Source organism: Juglans microcarpa x Juglans regia, chromosome 8D (assembly GCF_004785595.1).
Source record: "Juglans microcarpa x Juglans regia isolate MS1-56 chromosome 8D, Jm3101_v1.0, whole genome shotgun sequence".
Lineage (NCBI taxonomy): Eukaryota > Viridiplantae > Streptophyta > Magnoliopsida > Fagales > Juglandaceae > Juglans > Juglans microcarpa x Juglans regia.
The window spans coordinates 5,714,837-5,732,629 of record NC_054608.1 but is presented as its reverse complement, the minus strand read 5'-3'; the positions used below and the strand labels follow the sequence as shown (position 1 = coordinate 5,732,629).

Genomic DNA, 17,793 nt, shown 5'->3' with positions numbered 1-17,793 from the left:
TACCAAGTGATAAGGATGTATGGTATATGAAATTTCACATTACTTGGCAAAGAGAAACTCTTGCTATTTTATAATAGTTCTAATAGAGCTCTAATTATATAATTGACTAATCATTTCGGAATTTAAGCCCATATGTGGCATATGCCTTCCATGAGGCGTTATAAATTGTATTAGAGTCTATCACATCTAGAATTGTGGGACTTAAGTGATGGACTAGCTCGGCGAGGACGTCACGAATTTAGGAGATTGATAAGCGCGCAACCGTTATAATTGGTATCAAAGTCTATCCTAACCGGAAATAGGGGATTTGAGCAATGTCATCTATGATGGATTGGTCTATGTGAACATGAGAAATTCTTGTTTTTTATAATATATCGTTGATTGGTCCTTTTAGAGTATAGAACCAGATCAAGTGGCCCGAGGCTCCCTTTGTACGTTACATATAGGATATTTTAGTCAAGTGATCACTTTATAACTTTTCTATATTTTTCACTCTCTACATCCTGATTAATTTTTCTTCTTTGTTTTCAACTCAAAAGATGTTAGATTTGAAATGGAAAGAATGGTAGATTCTGTTGTTATGGGTGGAAGATCTAATACCCGAGAACTGTGATAAACAAATCATAAAAGGTTCTTTATATATACAAACTTCTTAGCTGTTCGCCATAAAGATGACCTTTAGGGAAAGGAGTTCAAGATCGAAAAAGTTGCATCAAAGATAAAAGAAAGGAAAGGGGCATGGGAACCCAGAAAGTCAAGTTATGGAAGGTACACCGTTTCCGTGTTTTATCTTGATATGTTCTTCATCACTTTACACATTTTCTATTCAATATGGTGAAGTGGTCCTCCACCTTAATTAATTGGCTCTTTGCAAGAAGTACTGTATAATTAAGATATTTAGGTTCTGCAGGCAACTAATTTAAAATAGCTTACTCATTCCGTAACTTGCTTGTCTGTTCGAGGCTACAGCTCTCCTGTTTAAGTACTATGGAGTCCGGAACTCGAAAATTTCCAAAATTTTACAAGCATTTTCAGAGCTAAGTAATGCTCAAAATTTTGTCACATGCGACGAATTATGATCTGATGCCAGGCACTCGATCTTGCTTTCAAACATAATCATGCGAACTTGACCTACATCGATCGAGCTACAAATGCTTTGTTTGATCTCCTTGCCCTTTGATCCACTTTTCTCCATGGCCAACTCCCTTCTTTGACGAGCAAATTAGGTTCTTCTATAATGGTGGACAGACCTGCAAAAGTTACCAGCAAAAGTGAATATTAATGAAACTTTGCATGCATTGCTAACATTAAAAAGTTGCACAAACTTGAGCACGCCTTGTTAAAGGCAAAAAAGAGGAAACCCATTTGAAATTCAAATTCATTTCAGTGATTTTGTACCATATTTATGATAATGAAACTCATACTTTTACTGGATAAACATTCTTTGTTCTCCATCATCATCCTCGTCATTTGATCACCATGTTGTAGTAGCTCATCATTTTTGCTCTCATGGTGACCGTCAGATTCTTGTTCTTTTCTCACTTGACTGCTGCTCGTTATCTTTGACCGGGCAGTGGCAAATAGCCACGTGGCGTCCATCTGTTTACTGATCATACGAGCTGCGTAGTATGGGATCTTCACGCGCTTGGTCGTGCCAGCCTTCATGCAACCATTGATGAACATTATACAGTCCATCAAGCTCTCTTTGGGCAGCCCTTTCATGTCATAAGCTTGTGATCTTCTCCAAAGACTTTTACTATGGGAATTCGCTGGGTTGGAAAGGCAAAGAGCTCGAGTGGAATCACTAATGGCGGAATCAGGGTCTCTAAGCAGCAAATGACACTGAGCTCTATTACTATGTAGCACCATTCTCTCTTTTCTTAACTTCAAGGGGCATAAGTCCAAGGCTTCAGTGTACTTAGCTAGAGCTTCTTCTATCTCTCCCAACCAAAACACATGGTTTGCTTCTTGTTTTACCAGATTCACTAAAACCCTTCTCTCTTCAATCTTTTCTTCAGATATTAGATTCTCCTTCCTCCTTTCTGCTTTCAAATTCCATATATCTTGCAGAGCCTTTTGAATTTGCTGGTTTTTGAACTTCAATTTACTTTCTTTGTAATCTAAGAGGAGGGCTTTTGTGATTGCTTCACCTAAATTTGATCTATCTCCAAGGCTTCCAAGTTCAGCTAAATCTATAAGAAACAAGGCAATTTTCTCCAAGACTCTGTACCTTGTATATTGATCTGTAAGAAGTAATAGTAGACAGTCGATCCCCATATACTGCCAATCATCCGAGGATCTCGAGAGATTGCAGAGATTCTCTATAATCTCTTTTGATTCAGCGATGCTTTTTCTACCATCTTTGCTGTAACACAAGATTCTAACAAGTCCAGCCCAAGCAGGTGACGCGTGATTCACCAATCCTCCCCACATATCACACAAATCTCTTAAGAATATCTGCCTACAGATTAGATTCAAAGACCTCTCTTTGCAAGCAAAGCAATTCAGGAGATAAATAGACCAGCACTGAAGTTGGCTTGCCCATTCTTCAGCCTTCCGGTCCTCCATCTCCGAATCTCCAACGCCTCTAGTTAGCAAATCACGATGATATTTCAATCTCTTATCTATGTTCTTCACTCCAACAAACTCAACAAACACCTCTTCCAGGCAAGTAGAAGCTAATTTCATGGCTAGATTAACCACCTCTTCTTCATACACAGATACTGCTTCAAAGGTTTTCTCGTAGCTAGCGAGGTGACCAAGTGCTCGAACAGCAACTCTTTGCTCAACCCAACTGATCTTTCCTCTTAGAAGCTCCATCAGTGGCGGTATGACACCTGATTCCACAGCCATTTCTGCGAACTCTGCCTTGTTCATAGTGTAAGAACCAATAACATGAGCAGCATAATAGGGTATGTACATGTTTTGGTCCCTAAGAAGCCAAATCCTATCATTAAGACCTTTATAGATTAGTTTTGCCATGCACTTGAAGATTCCGAGGGAGGGGAACTCAGGGTCATCAGGGTGAGTCATGGCAATATGCCATAAACTGCTGAGCACCAAAACATGCTCTCTGTTGTCTGTGAGAGGTATTTCCTTGAAGCAGTTTAATATTCCCGATCTCCTGAGTGACGAGGCTGGCTCTTTCATGTTGCAAAAGAAACATGAAGGGTTGGTGCAGCTCTGCTCCTCCTCGCGCATGTTGGCAATAGTGTTGCTAGAGGTGGCGGTGGTGATGGGGTTTATCTTCTTAATTTTCCTGAGGGCATACATGGCAATAAGGAGCAGTGAGTTTTGGGTTTTGGATTTGTTTTGTTTCAGAATATGTATATATATAGACTAAGGGCATGCTTGAGAAGTGAGAAGAGATAAGAATTTTATAAAAGTAATAAGATAATTTGTGATAACAGTAATGAGATAGCTTAAATTAAGTATTGTTTTAGTTTTATAATGACAGAAAAAGTTGAATAAAAGTATTATGAAGTTAAAATATTGTTAGAATATAGTTTTTTAATATTATTTTTGTTTGAGATTTGAAAAGGTTAGATTTTTTTTATTTTTTGTTTGAAAGTTCGGAAAAGTGATTAACTTGAAAGTATTTGTGTTTAAGTGATATTTGAAAAAGAGAAAGGATGAGAGGAGATGAAAATTTTGAGATGAAAATTTTTTTCAAATTAACAAGCCCTAAAGTTCAGAAAGGAAACTTTTTTACAAAGTGATCAGTGGAGTGGCCGAGTGGTCTTGTGGTTACACCTAGCAGTACAACGAGATCATCAAGCTGGATTTTATAACCTCAAACTTTTGTGGCAACTTCCATATATATATATATATATATATGTATGTATGTTATATGTATGTATTTGAAATTGCCTCTAATAATTTTAAAGATAGGATAGGTCTGCACAGTTTCCACTGTTGCTAAGGGGTTCAAACGGTGAAATGCTCCACTTCTGACGAAGATTGTACTTCTTTTCTGCATATGTTTACGTGCTTGACATAAAGGACCAATAGTCACGAGGGTGCCAAATTTCAAACAATGATTCTTAATGCTACTTCACCTTTTTCATTTTTTATGGATACTCACCATCATCTCGCAGCTGTTTCACTAATTAACGTAATAAACGAATGGAGGACTAGGACAGAGCAGAAGGCGCCATAAGGGAGTACTTAGCATAAAAAGGAAATACGTTCAATTGCCAGCTCGTGATCTACTTGAATTTCCACTTTAAGCTGAAACGTTAAACGTGCTTGATGCTACAACTCCATGGATGCAGCATAAGATCAAGCTGCTGAGCATTACACAAACAGTAAGTACGTAATTATAAGCTAGTGACGAGAACTTATAATACAAATCACCTTAATTTTACCTTAATGCAAAGCAACTATGTTAATTACTTTTATGTCTGTTCTGCTCAGCAACTGCTTCCCACATCAGGATACAGGTGGTCCACACCTGCTTTATATTTTCATGCATCTTGTTAGCGTTTAGACAGCCAGAAACATTTTACCTTGGAAATTTGTTCAAGTAAAATTGCTTTTCCTCTTTCCTGACTGTCTTTACATCTTCCAGTTTCTCGTACAAGTCCTTAATATTCCTGTCTCCCAAATTAAGGGATCACGTTTGTTTGTACATGATCATCATCAACCCTGATGCTACTTCTACGTACACCTCTATATACGATGATGCTTGCTTGTTTAAACAGAAACACTAGGATAATCCATTACTACTCTCATGAGCTACAAATTTCAAAGAGAATAACATTTAAGGATGCCCACAATTCCCTCTGATTCTTCCACTAATTCCCAGTAATGGTATAATTAAATCATGCCAACCAATGGCCGGGATGGCTGCAAAGAGGTGGGATGGACCACAACTTATATATATTTATATATATATATATATATATATATATATATATATATATTGGAGCACAATGTCTCTCTAAAACAGAAGCTAGATCATGTGGTCCCTTCGACGTCCACCAACTCGTACAACATAAAAATATTAAGTGCCATTACGAAGAAAGCTAAGATCAAATCCAAGACAGATTAGAAAATGAACAGTATCAGTACAGTGCTGCAGGTTGGAGGTCTCAAGAATATGCGGCTAAAAAATTATAAACGTGCATGCTATATATAGATGGAAAAAAGCATGAAAAGCAGGTTTTGTTTTTACAGGTTTTTAGTCTTTTGTCTAGTAGTGGTAATTGGGATTAAACAATAACCTCTGTGTCTTAAACTTATGGAACTGCACTTGATAGTATTTTAACCTGATGTTTTAGGATGTTGATCAAGTTCCTGTTGGGACACCAGGTTCTTGAATTGATGAGATGCATATCCTCGTATTTTATTGTTTGTTCGTACTTCGTACCATGGGCGTGGAGAATTGCTGCGTCTGTTCCGAAGCTTATAATGATGTAAGACTAGATACGATATCCTTAACACAGCAAACTATGTGGGTTAAAGGTTATTCAGTTTCATCAAAGGGTCTTAAATATGCTCCAAAAATATTAAACTTTTGCACACAACCTCACCATATATACATGCAAGACAAGCTTCGACTTGATGTCCATATTCTTGCCAAATACCAAGAAGAATCTGCATGCTATCTTAACAATGCTATAGGCCCTAGCTAGGCTCCAAGGGGCCGCGGTAGATCTACATGCAGCAGACATGTAGATCTGGAAAGAAAGAATACTTCCATATATGACAAATGCCATGAGCTATCCACGATTCCACACACTGGCGGATCACCCACGTTAAGCTTAGGCTACCCAAAATTTTCTGAAAATTCAAAAATATACCCCCTAAATTTATTCATAATTCTATAAATATAAAAAATGCCTCTCCCCCTACAAATTTATAATTCCCATTTGCTCTATAAAATGCCTCTTTCCGGCAAATTTTGTCCTATAATCCCAAAATTTAGTATAATTAATTTCTATATATTATCTATTTTTAAAGATGTGGTCTCACCAAAACCAAATTAAAACTAAGTTTAGGAGACATAATAAACTATTTTTTTTAAGAAGGACGGCACCTCCAAAACTTTATTGAAAAAAAACTCTTACTTATGGCAAAGGAAAACCTTAAACAAAAAAATAATAGCCAATCAAACCAATAACACCAAAACATAAACAAATTAAGGTCTAATACTAGGTAGGCCAATTTTATCAATCCGGAGAATACCCCTCAAATGCCTGGGGAGTATTAACCCCACATCCTCATGTCTGCATGTCAAACCTACTTCACCTTGTTGAGCCCAAAAATTCGCAACTTAATTTGCTTCCCTATATTGATGTCTCATAGTGAAGTGGACATCCTAAAGCACCTTAACTATCTCCTCCCAAAACTCTCAAAGGTACCAAACCGTAGAAATACCAGAAAGAATCCAATCAACTACTATTTTAGAATCACACTCAATTTCTAGATTAAAAAACCCAAATCTTTACAAAAAAAAAAAAAAAACCACTCCCGTATGGAGAGCACGAAGTTCGGCCTAATTATTCGTTCCATGGCCAAAGCAAGCTGAGAAGACACTTTTAACATTACCAAATTCATCCCGAATCACACCGCCTCCCCCACAAGAACCTAGATTACCTCTGCAACTCCCATCAACATTCAGCTTCACATACCCAAGAGATGGCTTGCTCCAAGCAACTAGACATGGCCTGTGTCTTTGAATCGAAACCAAAGGAATATCCAACCTAGTGAGCACTTGTTCGTCAATAGGAGATACAGAACCACACTTAGCTTGTTCTGCTACCAATTTCCTAAGCCAAACTTTAAGAGATCACCACACCCCTTCCACCGATTCATTTACTCCTTCCATGCGCACCTTGCAACGGCAGCACCACGGACGCCAAATGATAAGAGTCGGCATCAAACCAATCAGAATACCCCTTTGAGATGATTTCTTTGCAAAAGAAAACCAGTGAAGTAAACGTCCCCACCAAGTTCCCGCAAACATAAACGGAAGACCCATCAAAACAGCAGCTCTTTCCAAAATCTGAGTCACGATCTCACCCGAACAAAGAACATGTTCAAGAGTCTCAACTTTCCTAGCAATGCAACAATCACATCTAGAAGCCAATTGCACACCATATTTCTGCACTCTAGAGTCCATCGACAAGCCCAGAAAGCGAGCTTTTCATATACATAATGAAATTTTTTTCAGCAAAATTTTGTGCCAAATCCACTCCATACCTCGAACTTTCTCTTGTTTCAAATGTATCACCTCACATGCATTCACTGAAGAGAAAACCCCATCTAGCGTCGGCTTCCATATGATAACATCTTCCCCTTTCGTCTTTGCAGAAAAGGAACAAATAATATTCCCCATAACCTCATTTTCCACCAACTCCTCCAACACTTCCAGGTCCCAACCAGAGTCATTCCAGCAATCCTTAATCTGAAGAAAATGATTAGCAATCACTGTAGCACACAAGCATAATGGGCCAGATGCAAGCCACTGATCAAACTAAAAAGATGTCGCGCCTTCTCTAATTCTCCAACTAATATTATCACAAACATATGGAAGAACTCTCATCACCGATTTCCAGAACCTTGAACAAGCCAGCATATTTTTTGCAAGGGAAATGTGACCACATTTCACATATTTTGTTTTGAAAAATTGAGTCCATAGATTGTCCATAGTCAACAAACGCCAAGCAAATTTCATATGAAGAGATCGTTGCACATCCACGAACTCTCTAAGACCCAAACCCCCCCCCCCCAAAGTCGGCGAACACATCTTGGACCAAGGATACCATTTTTTCCTTGCCCTTCCATTAATATCACCCCAAAAGAAAGTTGATAAAATGTAATTTATTTTTTTCAAGGTAGAACATTAAGCACAGCTAACAAGTGTGTAGCCATACAAGAAAGCATATGCTTCAAAAGGATCAAGCAAGTCGCTTGAGATAACAACTTAACTTTCCAACCCGCCACCTTATCACGGATTTTATTAACAAGTGGCTCAAGTGATCTAGCCGTGTGTCTACCATACACTAGTGGAACCCCAAGATATGTCGCCGGAAAGGACCCTTCCACAAAGCCCCGAGTTTCCCCAAAGTTTTTTGTTTTACAATATTAGGCTTCTTAATATGAAATCCAAAGTGAAAATACAAGAAAAATCATTTAATGTTGATGACTATATGAAAAATAATTGGGAGGTTTTATCCTCTAAATTAACTTCATTGAGCAAGAAAAAATGTATTTAAGGTCTCAATTATTAGTTATATATTTAAGAGCGGCTTGAATAGTGAGATGAGTTGAAATGGTTTTAGATAAAAGTTGAAAGTTAAATAAAATATCGTTAGAATATTATTTTTTAATATTATTATTATTTTGGGATATGAAAAAGTTAAATTTTTTATTATATTTTGTGTAAAAAATTAGGAAAGTTGTAATGATGAGATAAGAGCATCCCATCCAGATGCCTAAAGTACTATTATCCATAAAATTTAGAGATGAAATTTAGAGGAAGTTGAAAAGGAGCCTCCCATCCCATTCCCTAAAGTAGGGATTTGTTTTAGGGGATCTATAGTCGTTCCCCATATTTGGAAAACCATTGTACATCCCCAATCGACCGAACCCCAAATCTAATGTCGTTGGTCCCGTGTATTCCTCTCTTCCTCTCGATTGCCCTCGTTCGTGGAGGAGGCCCTATCTCGCACCGTTTGCCACCATTGACGATGTCTTCTCTTCATCGACTCCACACGAATGTAAGTTATCTCTTCTCTTTGAACCATTCCCTCTTCTTCTCTCCGTGGATGGACTTTGTCCTCTCTTGCACAAATCGAACACACTAAGCCTCTTTCCCATGGCGAATCTAATATATTTTTTAGTTTTATTGACAAAAATTATTGTATTTGTCACTTTTGCCACTTGAAATCCGAGAACTCTAGATTTCAATTAGTACTCTATGTATGAATATTCATGGATCTATGACCCATATTCACTGGATTTTTCATGCATGTATCTATCATGGTTTTCATATTTGCTGGATTTATCGACTTCTTAGTTGCATTTCATCAATCGACCTGCTTCTATTGAGAACGCTGCATTTTATTGGGTGCTCTAGGGTTTGAATGGACAATTTTTCTATGTATCATTCACGGCACAGTCAATGCATTTGTCTGCCATGGGTGAATCTGAGACATTGCTCTTAAATTAGTGCTTTGTCCATTTGTGTGGAGTGTTGTGCATCATTTGGTCATTAATTTCTGAAGCTGAGTGCATATGAAAACACTAAACTTATTGTATGGCCCGACTCCTTTTCCCTATGAATCATTTACCATAATCCAGTTAGTTGTCATCAAAGCTAGTCATGTTGTCCAATGAAACCTGATCAAATGGTCTTTTTTTTTTTTTTTATTACTATTACCGTCATTACCAGCTTTGAGCTCCCTTTTTGTTCATGTGTTTTATTTGAAACACAAACGGCTCAAGGACAATAGGACATAATGCTATAAGAATGTAACTATGTTCGATGTTAGGGTACATATGGCTATATATGTTTGGTTTGTGCTGTTTTTTCCCCCATAATCCATATAATGGAGACAAACATGTTCTGTATTGTTAAACTTAAATGGTTTAACAACACGTGAACAAATCTGCATGGCTAAATTGCCTTGCCAACAAGGAGATCTGACCATTTTCTTTCAACTAGCATTAGAAACTTTTCCTTTTCTGTTAGCTTATACTTTCTCCAATATTTAATCCTTGTATCATGATATTGATCTCCAATAATATATGAGTGTGAATTCAAATGTTATAATCCTAGCTCATACCAGTTATTTAATCTTTATTTGTTGCATGTGTTTGCTGGTTTGAGCCAATGTGATCTCTTTAATTATTGTTCCCATGGACTGAGCTCTGTTGGTTTGACAAAGTTAATTTCTGTTTTTATGTTCTTATGCATTTTGTATACTGCTTAGAATTGGATTTTCCTTCTCTAACCCCTCGGTTGTGAATTTGGCTGTGTTATTGGGACCTTTGCAGTGTTTGGTACTGATGAATAATTATTACTTGTGGGGGAGGGAGGGGGGCTGCATGTCTATTGTTAGGTTATGATGATGGTGTTTAGTGTGGTAATTCATAAGTGTTAGTGAGCCCCATTGAGATGGAGAGGTAATCATCACCCGAATAATCATATTGCAGTTTGTAATAGTTTTCACAAAAGGCACGTGGGGTTTGGGTAAGGTTTTGCAGTCATTTGATGTTGGGCTCTTGTCTCACACATTCTGTAAACGATTGGCTCAAACTAGTGTTTAGAGAATTGGATGGGAATGCTCTTATTTTCACGTTTGCAAACTAATTTTGTTATTGGATTTGAGTTGTCTTAACCCCTCAGCTGTGATGATGAGACAATCCGAACATGGTGATGGAACACCTTGGCACATACCTCGATGGCATGGTAACCCAGATGGCCAATAAATAGTGGCCAGCAAGTATATTTTCAGAAACTTCAAATAGAGATATTGGCGCGACGCAATGCATCCTCAGATTAAGGCATTTATTTTTTTTTGTAACTAAACATTTATTCAGTATTAAAGGTGATGTATATTATGCACCACTCGCTTATGGAACTTTCGCACGTTTATTGTATTATATAATTTGTACATTTGCAAAGTTTTATTAAGAAGATAGAAAATGTGGTCGTTGAATTTGAGTCTAACATGGATAGATGTTGCTTGATTATAACTCAACATTACAAATCTTTAAACTATACAGATAATGAAAAAATTACAATAACTTTTTAGCATGTTCTTGAACCAAACATGTTTTTTGGAATGGAAATTCTAGAAACTTTCATACACCGTTGCTACTAATGATAAAATAGAGAATCCAACACAACCTTCTCTTCTATTGTTAGGAATAGAATTGCCAGTGATGTTCAATTAAATCTGCTTGTAGTTGATGATGTGCCGAGCTGTCTCTAATTTCATGATGGTGCCGAATGAAGTTGATAAACTCGTTTGTTGGATTGCGCGACAATTCTGAAATATCATTATCAAGTTGATCATACTCCATGTTCAGACCCTGACTATTATCACGCTCATCCTCAATGATCATGTTATGTAGAATAACACATGTTTTCATTATATTTGTTAAGTCATTGACTTTGAATAATCGGGAAGGTCCATGAACGATTGCAAATGGTTGTTGAAGTACCCTGAAGGCACGCTCGATATCTTTTCTTGCAGATTATTGTGCTGTGGCAAATTTTTTCTTCTTATTCCCTTGGGGTGATAGAATCGTCTCCACAAACATTGACCACTTGGGATAAATATCATCGGCAAGGTAGTACCCTATAGTGTAATCGTTGTCATTGATTGTGTAATTGACTGGTGGAGCACGCCTTTGGGCAAGTTCCATGAAAATAAAAGATCTTCCTAGCACATTAATATCGTTATGTGAATCGGGCATACCAAAAAATGCATGCCATATCCAGAGATCATATGAAGCAACTGCTTCTAAAATAATAGTTGGTTCACGAATGTGGCCAAAGTACATACCTTTTCAGGCAGCGGGACAATTTTTTCACTTCCAATGCATGCAATCAATGCTTCCCAGCATTCCTGCGAATCCCCGTTGTACACCAACCACAAGCAATCGAGTAATATCATTAGCATTTGGAGACCGCAAATATTCATCTGAAAAAATAGTTACGATTGTCTTGCAAAATGTTTTGAGGCTCTCCATTGCGGTGCTTTCTCCAATACGTATGTATTCATCCATAAAATCTCCAGTAACCCCATAGGCCAGCATTCTAAGTGTTGCCGTTATCTTTTGCATAGAAGATAAACCGAGTCTTCTGGCATTATCTCTTCTCTAGACGAAGTAGGGCTCGTAAGTCTCTACCTCATTTAGAATATGGAGAAATAAGGGATGACTCATTCGAAATCTCCTTCGAAATAGATTGGAGGGATATACTAGATTTTCTGCAAAATAGTCACAAAAAAGGCACTCGTGCCCTTGAATATGATCAGGCCGAATAAACTTACGACGTTGGTGATTGCCATGATATCTCGATGACTCTCCATCAGCCTCGGCATTAATAACAACATCCAACTCATCAATAGATGACAAGTATGTAAGCAATTTGCGAAATAAAGAACGAGTCATTTGATGAAAAGAGTTGGAGATGAGACTTGAGTTTTTGAGAATGTGAATGCAAGCAGAATGCGTATTTATAGAGGAAAAAGTTACCGTTATATATAAGACACAAAATGTTACCGTTGGAGAAAAGACAAAAAAAATTACAGTTAGGGAAAAGACCAAAAAAGTTACTGTTGGAGAAAAGATAAAAAACATTACCATTGGATAAATGGCAAAGCATGTGTACTAATCATGGCGAAATCAAAATGTTACCGTTGTACTATTTTGTAAAATATTTTATCATCAATACACGAAAAATGCACCTATTTAAAAAAATTATTATTTTTAATAACAATTTTGAATTGAAAAATAATATTGTATCTGGAAAAAAAATCGTATAAATATTTATAAAATGTGATCTTTGAAAAGAAGAGAATAAAACAAAAGAGTTAGTGGTTAAAAATGGAAATAGAAGTGAAAGAAAAAAAGTAATAAAGAAATAATAGAAGAATATTATTTTAATAGAATAGAGAAATGATGGGGAATTGGATGTAGAAGGTTTTTTGAAGATGAGTAAAATTTAGGATAAAACTATAGGGAGTGTCCTTTTAAGCTAAAATTTAGGGAAAATTTTAGGGAACCCAATGAGGATACTCGAAGATGAGATGAAACAATTTTACTATTTAAACGGAGCCTTAATGTTACACAACAATATCAAGATTTTATATGAAACTCGATAACTAGTTTACATGCTAGAATAAAAGATGACTTTCTAAAAGACCACTTGATAACTTTTATGAGGAAGATAAATTCTAAATATTTCTTTGCAAAAATAATAATGGATGAAATTATTCCATGAAACGTTATGTCAAAAATCTTAAACATATATATTAGGTTGTGGTTTTAGAATTTTCTTTCTACGTATATGTAGCAAATCATCGAGATCTAATTTTATATGTAGTTATGTTTTATACATAAATGCATGTGTCACACGGTAGAAAAGTTTACCCCCTCAAGTTCTTTTTTTGATTTGGCCATTAATGTATAATCCACAAAAAGAAAGAAACAAAATGAATTTAAAAGACGAATTAGCATTTCTCTATAATAAATGCACGAAGCTGCCTTTTCGATCTTCTCCAAATTGCATTATATATAACAAGCGATGTTCTAGCAAGCATGCATGCTATCAATAGAATACATCGTATGTCATGCATTAGCACCCTGATTATGTCACATCACTCCAAAAAATTTGGCATTTTCCCACGTATTTTTTTTTTCCAAGGCACACCATGGTGGAAAATACAAATCACACACAGGATGTCCACGCAAAATGAATCAGGCTATTGTAGCGAGATCATGTCCAACGATCACGAATCTGCCAGTACAAATGGCATTTTACAAATAAGTCTGCCGAAAAAGGGCCAAAAATCCCAACTTTATTAGATGTTGCGGCAAGAATGAATCATGGCAAATAGTTTGATTTAAATCAACCCCAAATGTACCCAAGAAAACCCTAAAACTTTCCTTCAATTTTTCCCTCTATTCTCTTCCTCTCCCTCTCTGTAGACCCAAAACGTTGCCCCATAACTCCCTTCCAAATCGTGTCGATTTTGCCTGCCACCGTCCAACTCCGTATGGGTAGATCTCTCTCCCCCTTCTCTACCCCGTTGGCTTCTCAACCTCCTATCTCCCAATCTTTGTTTGCCCTTTTGTTTTCTTTGCTCCACCACACCTGCACGACCACCTCAACCCCTATCACCAGTAAGCTACACTCTCTCTCTCTCTCTCTCTCTCTCTCTCTCTCTGAAGATCCAAGCACAGCTATCGCATTTGGTTCCTCCACCAAAGCCCACGCCCAACCCCATCACACTTCTCACGGCAACACCATCATGAGCCTCACCACCACCACATGTCGAGCAAGCCACCAGAGCAACCCCAACATTGACAACCACCAGTAGCAGCCACTAATTTCCGCTCAACCACCCCAAATTCACCACAGTCCAGATCTAAGCCCTCCCTCTGATATCACTCCCTCTCTCGCACTTCCATTATTTCCCTCTCTCTCTCTTCACCATCATTTCAGTAGCTGTCGTTGACCACCTTAGAGAGCCACCATGTGGAGGAGAAACTGAGCCAAGCCTTATACCACGCCGATCCAACTCAGATCCAGCAAGGATCTCCATTAGTCCCTTAAATCCGTTGTCGCACAGCATCCTAGCCCTCACTATGTTGCCGTAGATTTTCTTTCCCAGATATATCACCTTTAGCCTCCTTCCCTCCAGACGCTACCTCGGTAAGCTTGTCTTCCTCCTACCTTGCCTTTTTATTTTATGGCTCACATACAAAATCCAATTTTACCAGATGACCCTCTGTGCAGCAACCAGTGCCACACAGATTCTCTCTCAATCCAAGAGGAACCACCACGATCGACGATTTAGGACTCAACGCCTTGTATAATCGAAAATTTCTTATCCGCGCTGTAAGTAAATTTCCAAACTGACCCTTGAAATACTAATGTGAAAAAATCATAAAACTTTATTTGTTGCAGTCGGATTGTAAATGGTAAAGTGGTCGAGGGCCTGTGGAACATTGGGACAATAACTGTAGTAGGTGGTGAATTGTTGGCCAAGGATCAGGTGAAGCGTTGGGAATCACGTGTAGTTGTGAAATTATAAAACCATGAAATCATGTGCTATGCTGTTTGTTTGCCGTACTTTGTTGTGCCATGTCATCCAATATTTACTTGTTGCATATTTGTATTTTATTTATTGCATGTCAATAAATTTTATAAATTGTACTACTTTCTGTGTTTGTGTTGGAAAGTTGAAAATTTGAGTGATGTCCCTTGGGTTGTCGCCAGGCGACAATAAGCTCAGATGAGATGGTAATGCTCTTGAGGCTACTCTGTGGCCTCTCTGTTGGCGGAGGTTAAGGCATAGATCTAGCTACAATTGGCTATGATAATTGTGTTGATAAAACCCTCTGGTAAACATGTCACTTTTAATTTTTTGTAGTCTGTAATTTTTTGCTTCTTTTGCAACTTCTTTGTTGTGATTTTGTTTTGGTTTTTTTTTTTTTACTTATAGAAGATTATTCTACTTAGCATATGGGTTGAGAAAATCTACTTTAGAACATTGAATCCAGTACTTAGTATGTTCTTTGGCCCGTGTTAGGTTTCAAAGTATTTCTCCTTGTACTCTCTGTCAGATTTACTTTTATGACGTTGTAAGATGTTTGGTTCATGTCTTTTGTTTTCATTCTCTTATTTATATATATCATTATTATAGTATGTTTGCTACTTATCCAAGAGAAAACTTTGTCATTATCTTTGTAAATATGATTTCTCCATACCAGCTCTACCTCTAATCTTGGATGTCATAACAAGCATGACCAATAAATGATTTAAAACTAAATTTCACATTTAACAGCAAAGAAAGGAACTATGACTTTAAAAAGCATTAGTTTGCTTCTGGAATTATCATAGTTAACTAGGTTATCATGATAGTTAACTAGATACCTATATTACTTTTTATCATCAAAGAGAGCAAAGATTGTATCTAGGAAAACTTCTTGGTGAGTCATTTTTTATGTCTAACATGATAGATATTATGATATGAATATCCATGATATAATCTTGATTATTTGTTTTTAACTAATTTCAAATGTTATTTCGGATCATATTGGATACTTACCTTATTTATCAAAAATTAATTGGCATTTGTATTTATTTAGATTATGATTTTTTCATTAAACTAGCTTATGAAGTTTTTTTCCACTTTGTTGATGCAGACATGGATACCACATTATCTTATTCGAAGGGAGAAAAGATGCAGACATGCAAAACCAAGTGTGGCGCCCCCAATCCCCCTTATATAAATACACAGGGATCGAGACGCCAGGATGGTGACAACACGGTCACACATCCCAACGAAGTGCCAGTGTGTGTACGCAACAGTGTACAAATATAATAACGCAGCGGATAGTCAACTAAGTACCAGAATTTAAATACAAATATTTAAAACAATTTATCTTTAAAAATTATACAGTCATCCCAAATATAATACAAAAGGTGAATACATAAACTGATAAAAACACATAACTCACTAAACGGGAGCAATCCCAGATCACTCCTCCAACGGAGCCAAGCTAAGGCTCGTCATCATCATCTGCATCAAAATCTGCGATACCATAAAATGGTACCACAGGTAAGTATAAACCAAACAACTCTCGGGATAAAAATACATTAATGCAACCAACAATATAGCAAAATACAGTTAACCATAAAATACCATTTTTTCCCAGAAAAATGATTATTTCCAACACACGCCAAAAAATCCCAATTTGGCCCAAAATAACCGTAAAACATTTTCCCATAAAATGATTCACACAAACAATCCATTTATCGGACACTGTAGGCGGGAATCGCAGGCGGGACTCTACCACCGTCCCTGCTTACCACCATCCCTACCGCGTGCACCGTAGGCGGGAATCACAGGCGGGACACAACCACCATCCCTGCTTACCACCATCCCTATCGCGTGCACCGTAGGCGGGAATCACAGGCGGGACTCTACCACCATCCCTGCTTACCACCATCCCTACAGTTCCTTTACACACAATAAATACTTAACAGAGCACTGTAGGCGGGAATCACAGGCGGGACACAACCACCATCCCTGCTTACCACCATCCCTACAGTCTCTTTTCCTTTTACTCACATGAAAATCCAAATCCAATAAATACATGAACATGTATGCAATACACGAAAACCCAGTTTTCTTTACAAACATGATCATGCATGCAATATGCGATGTACGTGAACAAGTCATAACCAACAACCACAATTCACAATGCAAACAAACACAACTCCGTCCACAATCCATCCGACTCCCGAAACTCCTCGGACTCAGTCCGGCAAAACAACCCAATTCACAGATAATATGTGTTAGTGCAAAAATATATTTAAATCACGAAAGTTCTTTAAGGAAAATACTTACAGTGCAATATAATAATTTCCGGAGGATCTCGAAGTTGCAAGTGGTGATTTCTGAGCAACACCACAGTGTAAAATACACTGTGGCCGTGGGTCACAATTACCAACTTTTCAACGAGGACAAACGAAGACCCAAGATTGATAGGGTAGGGCCTAGGGAGGTCGGTGAAGCCAATGGTGGCGGTGGTTTGCCGTGGGTGGCGGCGGAATGGGCGGTAAAAGACCAAAATGCCCAAATCGGAAATGTAGTTGGTGGAGCTTCACCGGTGACGGATCGGAGGTGGGGTTGGGTCCAATGGGTTGCCAAGAGGTCGGGGATGAAGTGGTAGGAAGATGGTGGCCAATGGTGGTGCGACGGCGGCGCAACGGCGGAAGGAGTGCCGCGGCTTCGAAGAGCTACTGGTGGTTAACGGCGGCACGGATGGAGGTGAGATTGGTGGGGTGAGGTCGCCGGCGGCTGGGGAAGCTAATGGGCTGGGCGGTGAGGGCCACCGCCGGCTCACGGCGGCGCTGGCGTGAAGGTGGCCCGCGACTTCGTGGGGGGCGTGTGGGCTACCGGCGGCGAGGTAGGGGCTGAGGTTTGGGAGGTGAGGTCGCCGGAGGGAGGGGGAGCTGGTCGGCTGGGCGGTGTCGCGCACGGCGGCGCGACGGCGGCGCTGGGAGGAGACGAAGGAAACGGGCGGAGGAGAGGAGAG

The 17,793-nt window shown here is 38.4% G+C and overlaps 1 protein-coding gene across 1 annotated transcript; it reads right to left on the bottom strand.

The window, feature by feature from the left end:
* Positions 1–910: 910 nt before the first annotated feature.
* Positions 911–3,367, bottom strand: LOC121242118. Its single transcript, XM_041140027.1, has 2 exons — positions 1,431–3,367; positions 911–1,250 (listed from the first exon to the last, which is right to left on the bottom strand). The coding sequence occupies exons 1-2, from the start codon at positions 3,271–3,273 to the stop codon at positions 1,132–1,134; spliced, it is 1,962 nt and encodes a 653-aa protein (XP_040995961.1). The 5' UTR covers positions 3,274–3,367; the 3' UTR covers positions 911–1,131.
* Positions 3,368–17,793: the final 14,426 nt, after the last annotated feature.

Coding starts and splice junctions, on each gene's coding strand:
- LOC121242118 (XM_041140027.1), bottom strand. CDS start 3,273: ATGTATGCCCTCAGGAAAATTAAGAAGATAAACCCCATCACCACCGCC. Junction 1,251..1,430: donor GAACAAAGAATGTTTATCCA/GTAAAAGTATGA, acceptor TAACTTTTGCAG/GTCTGTCCACCATTATAGAA.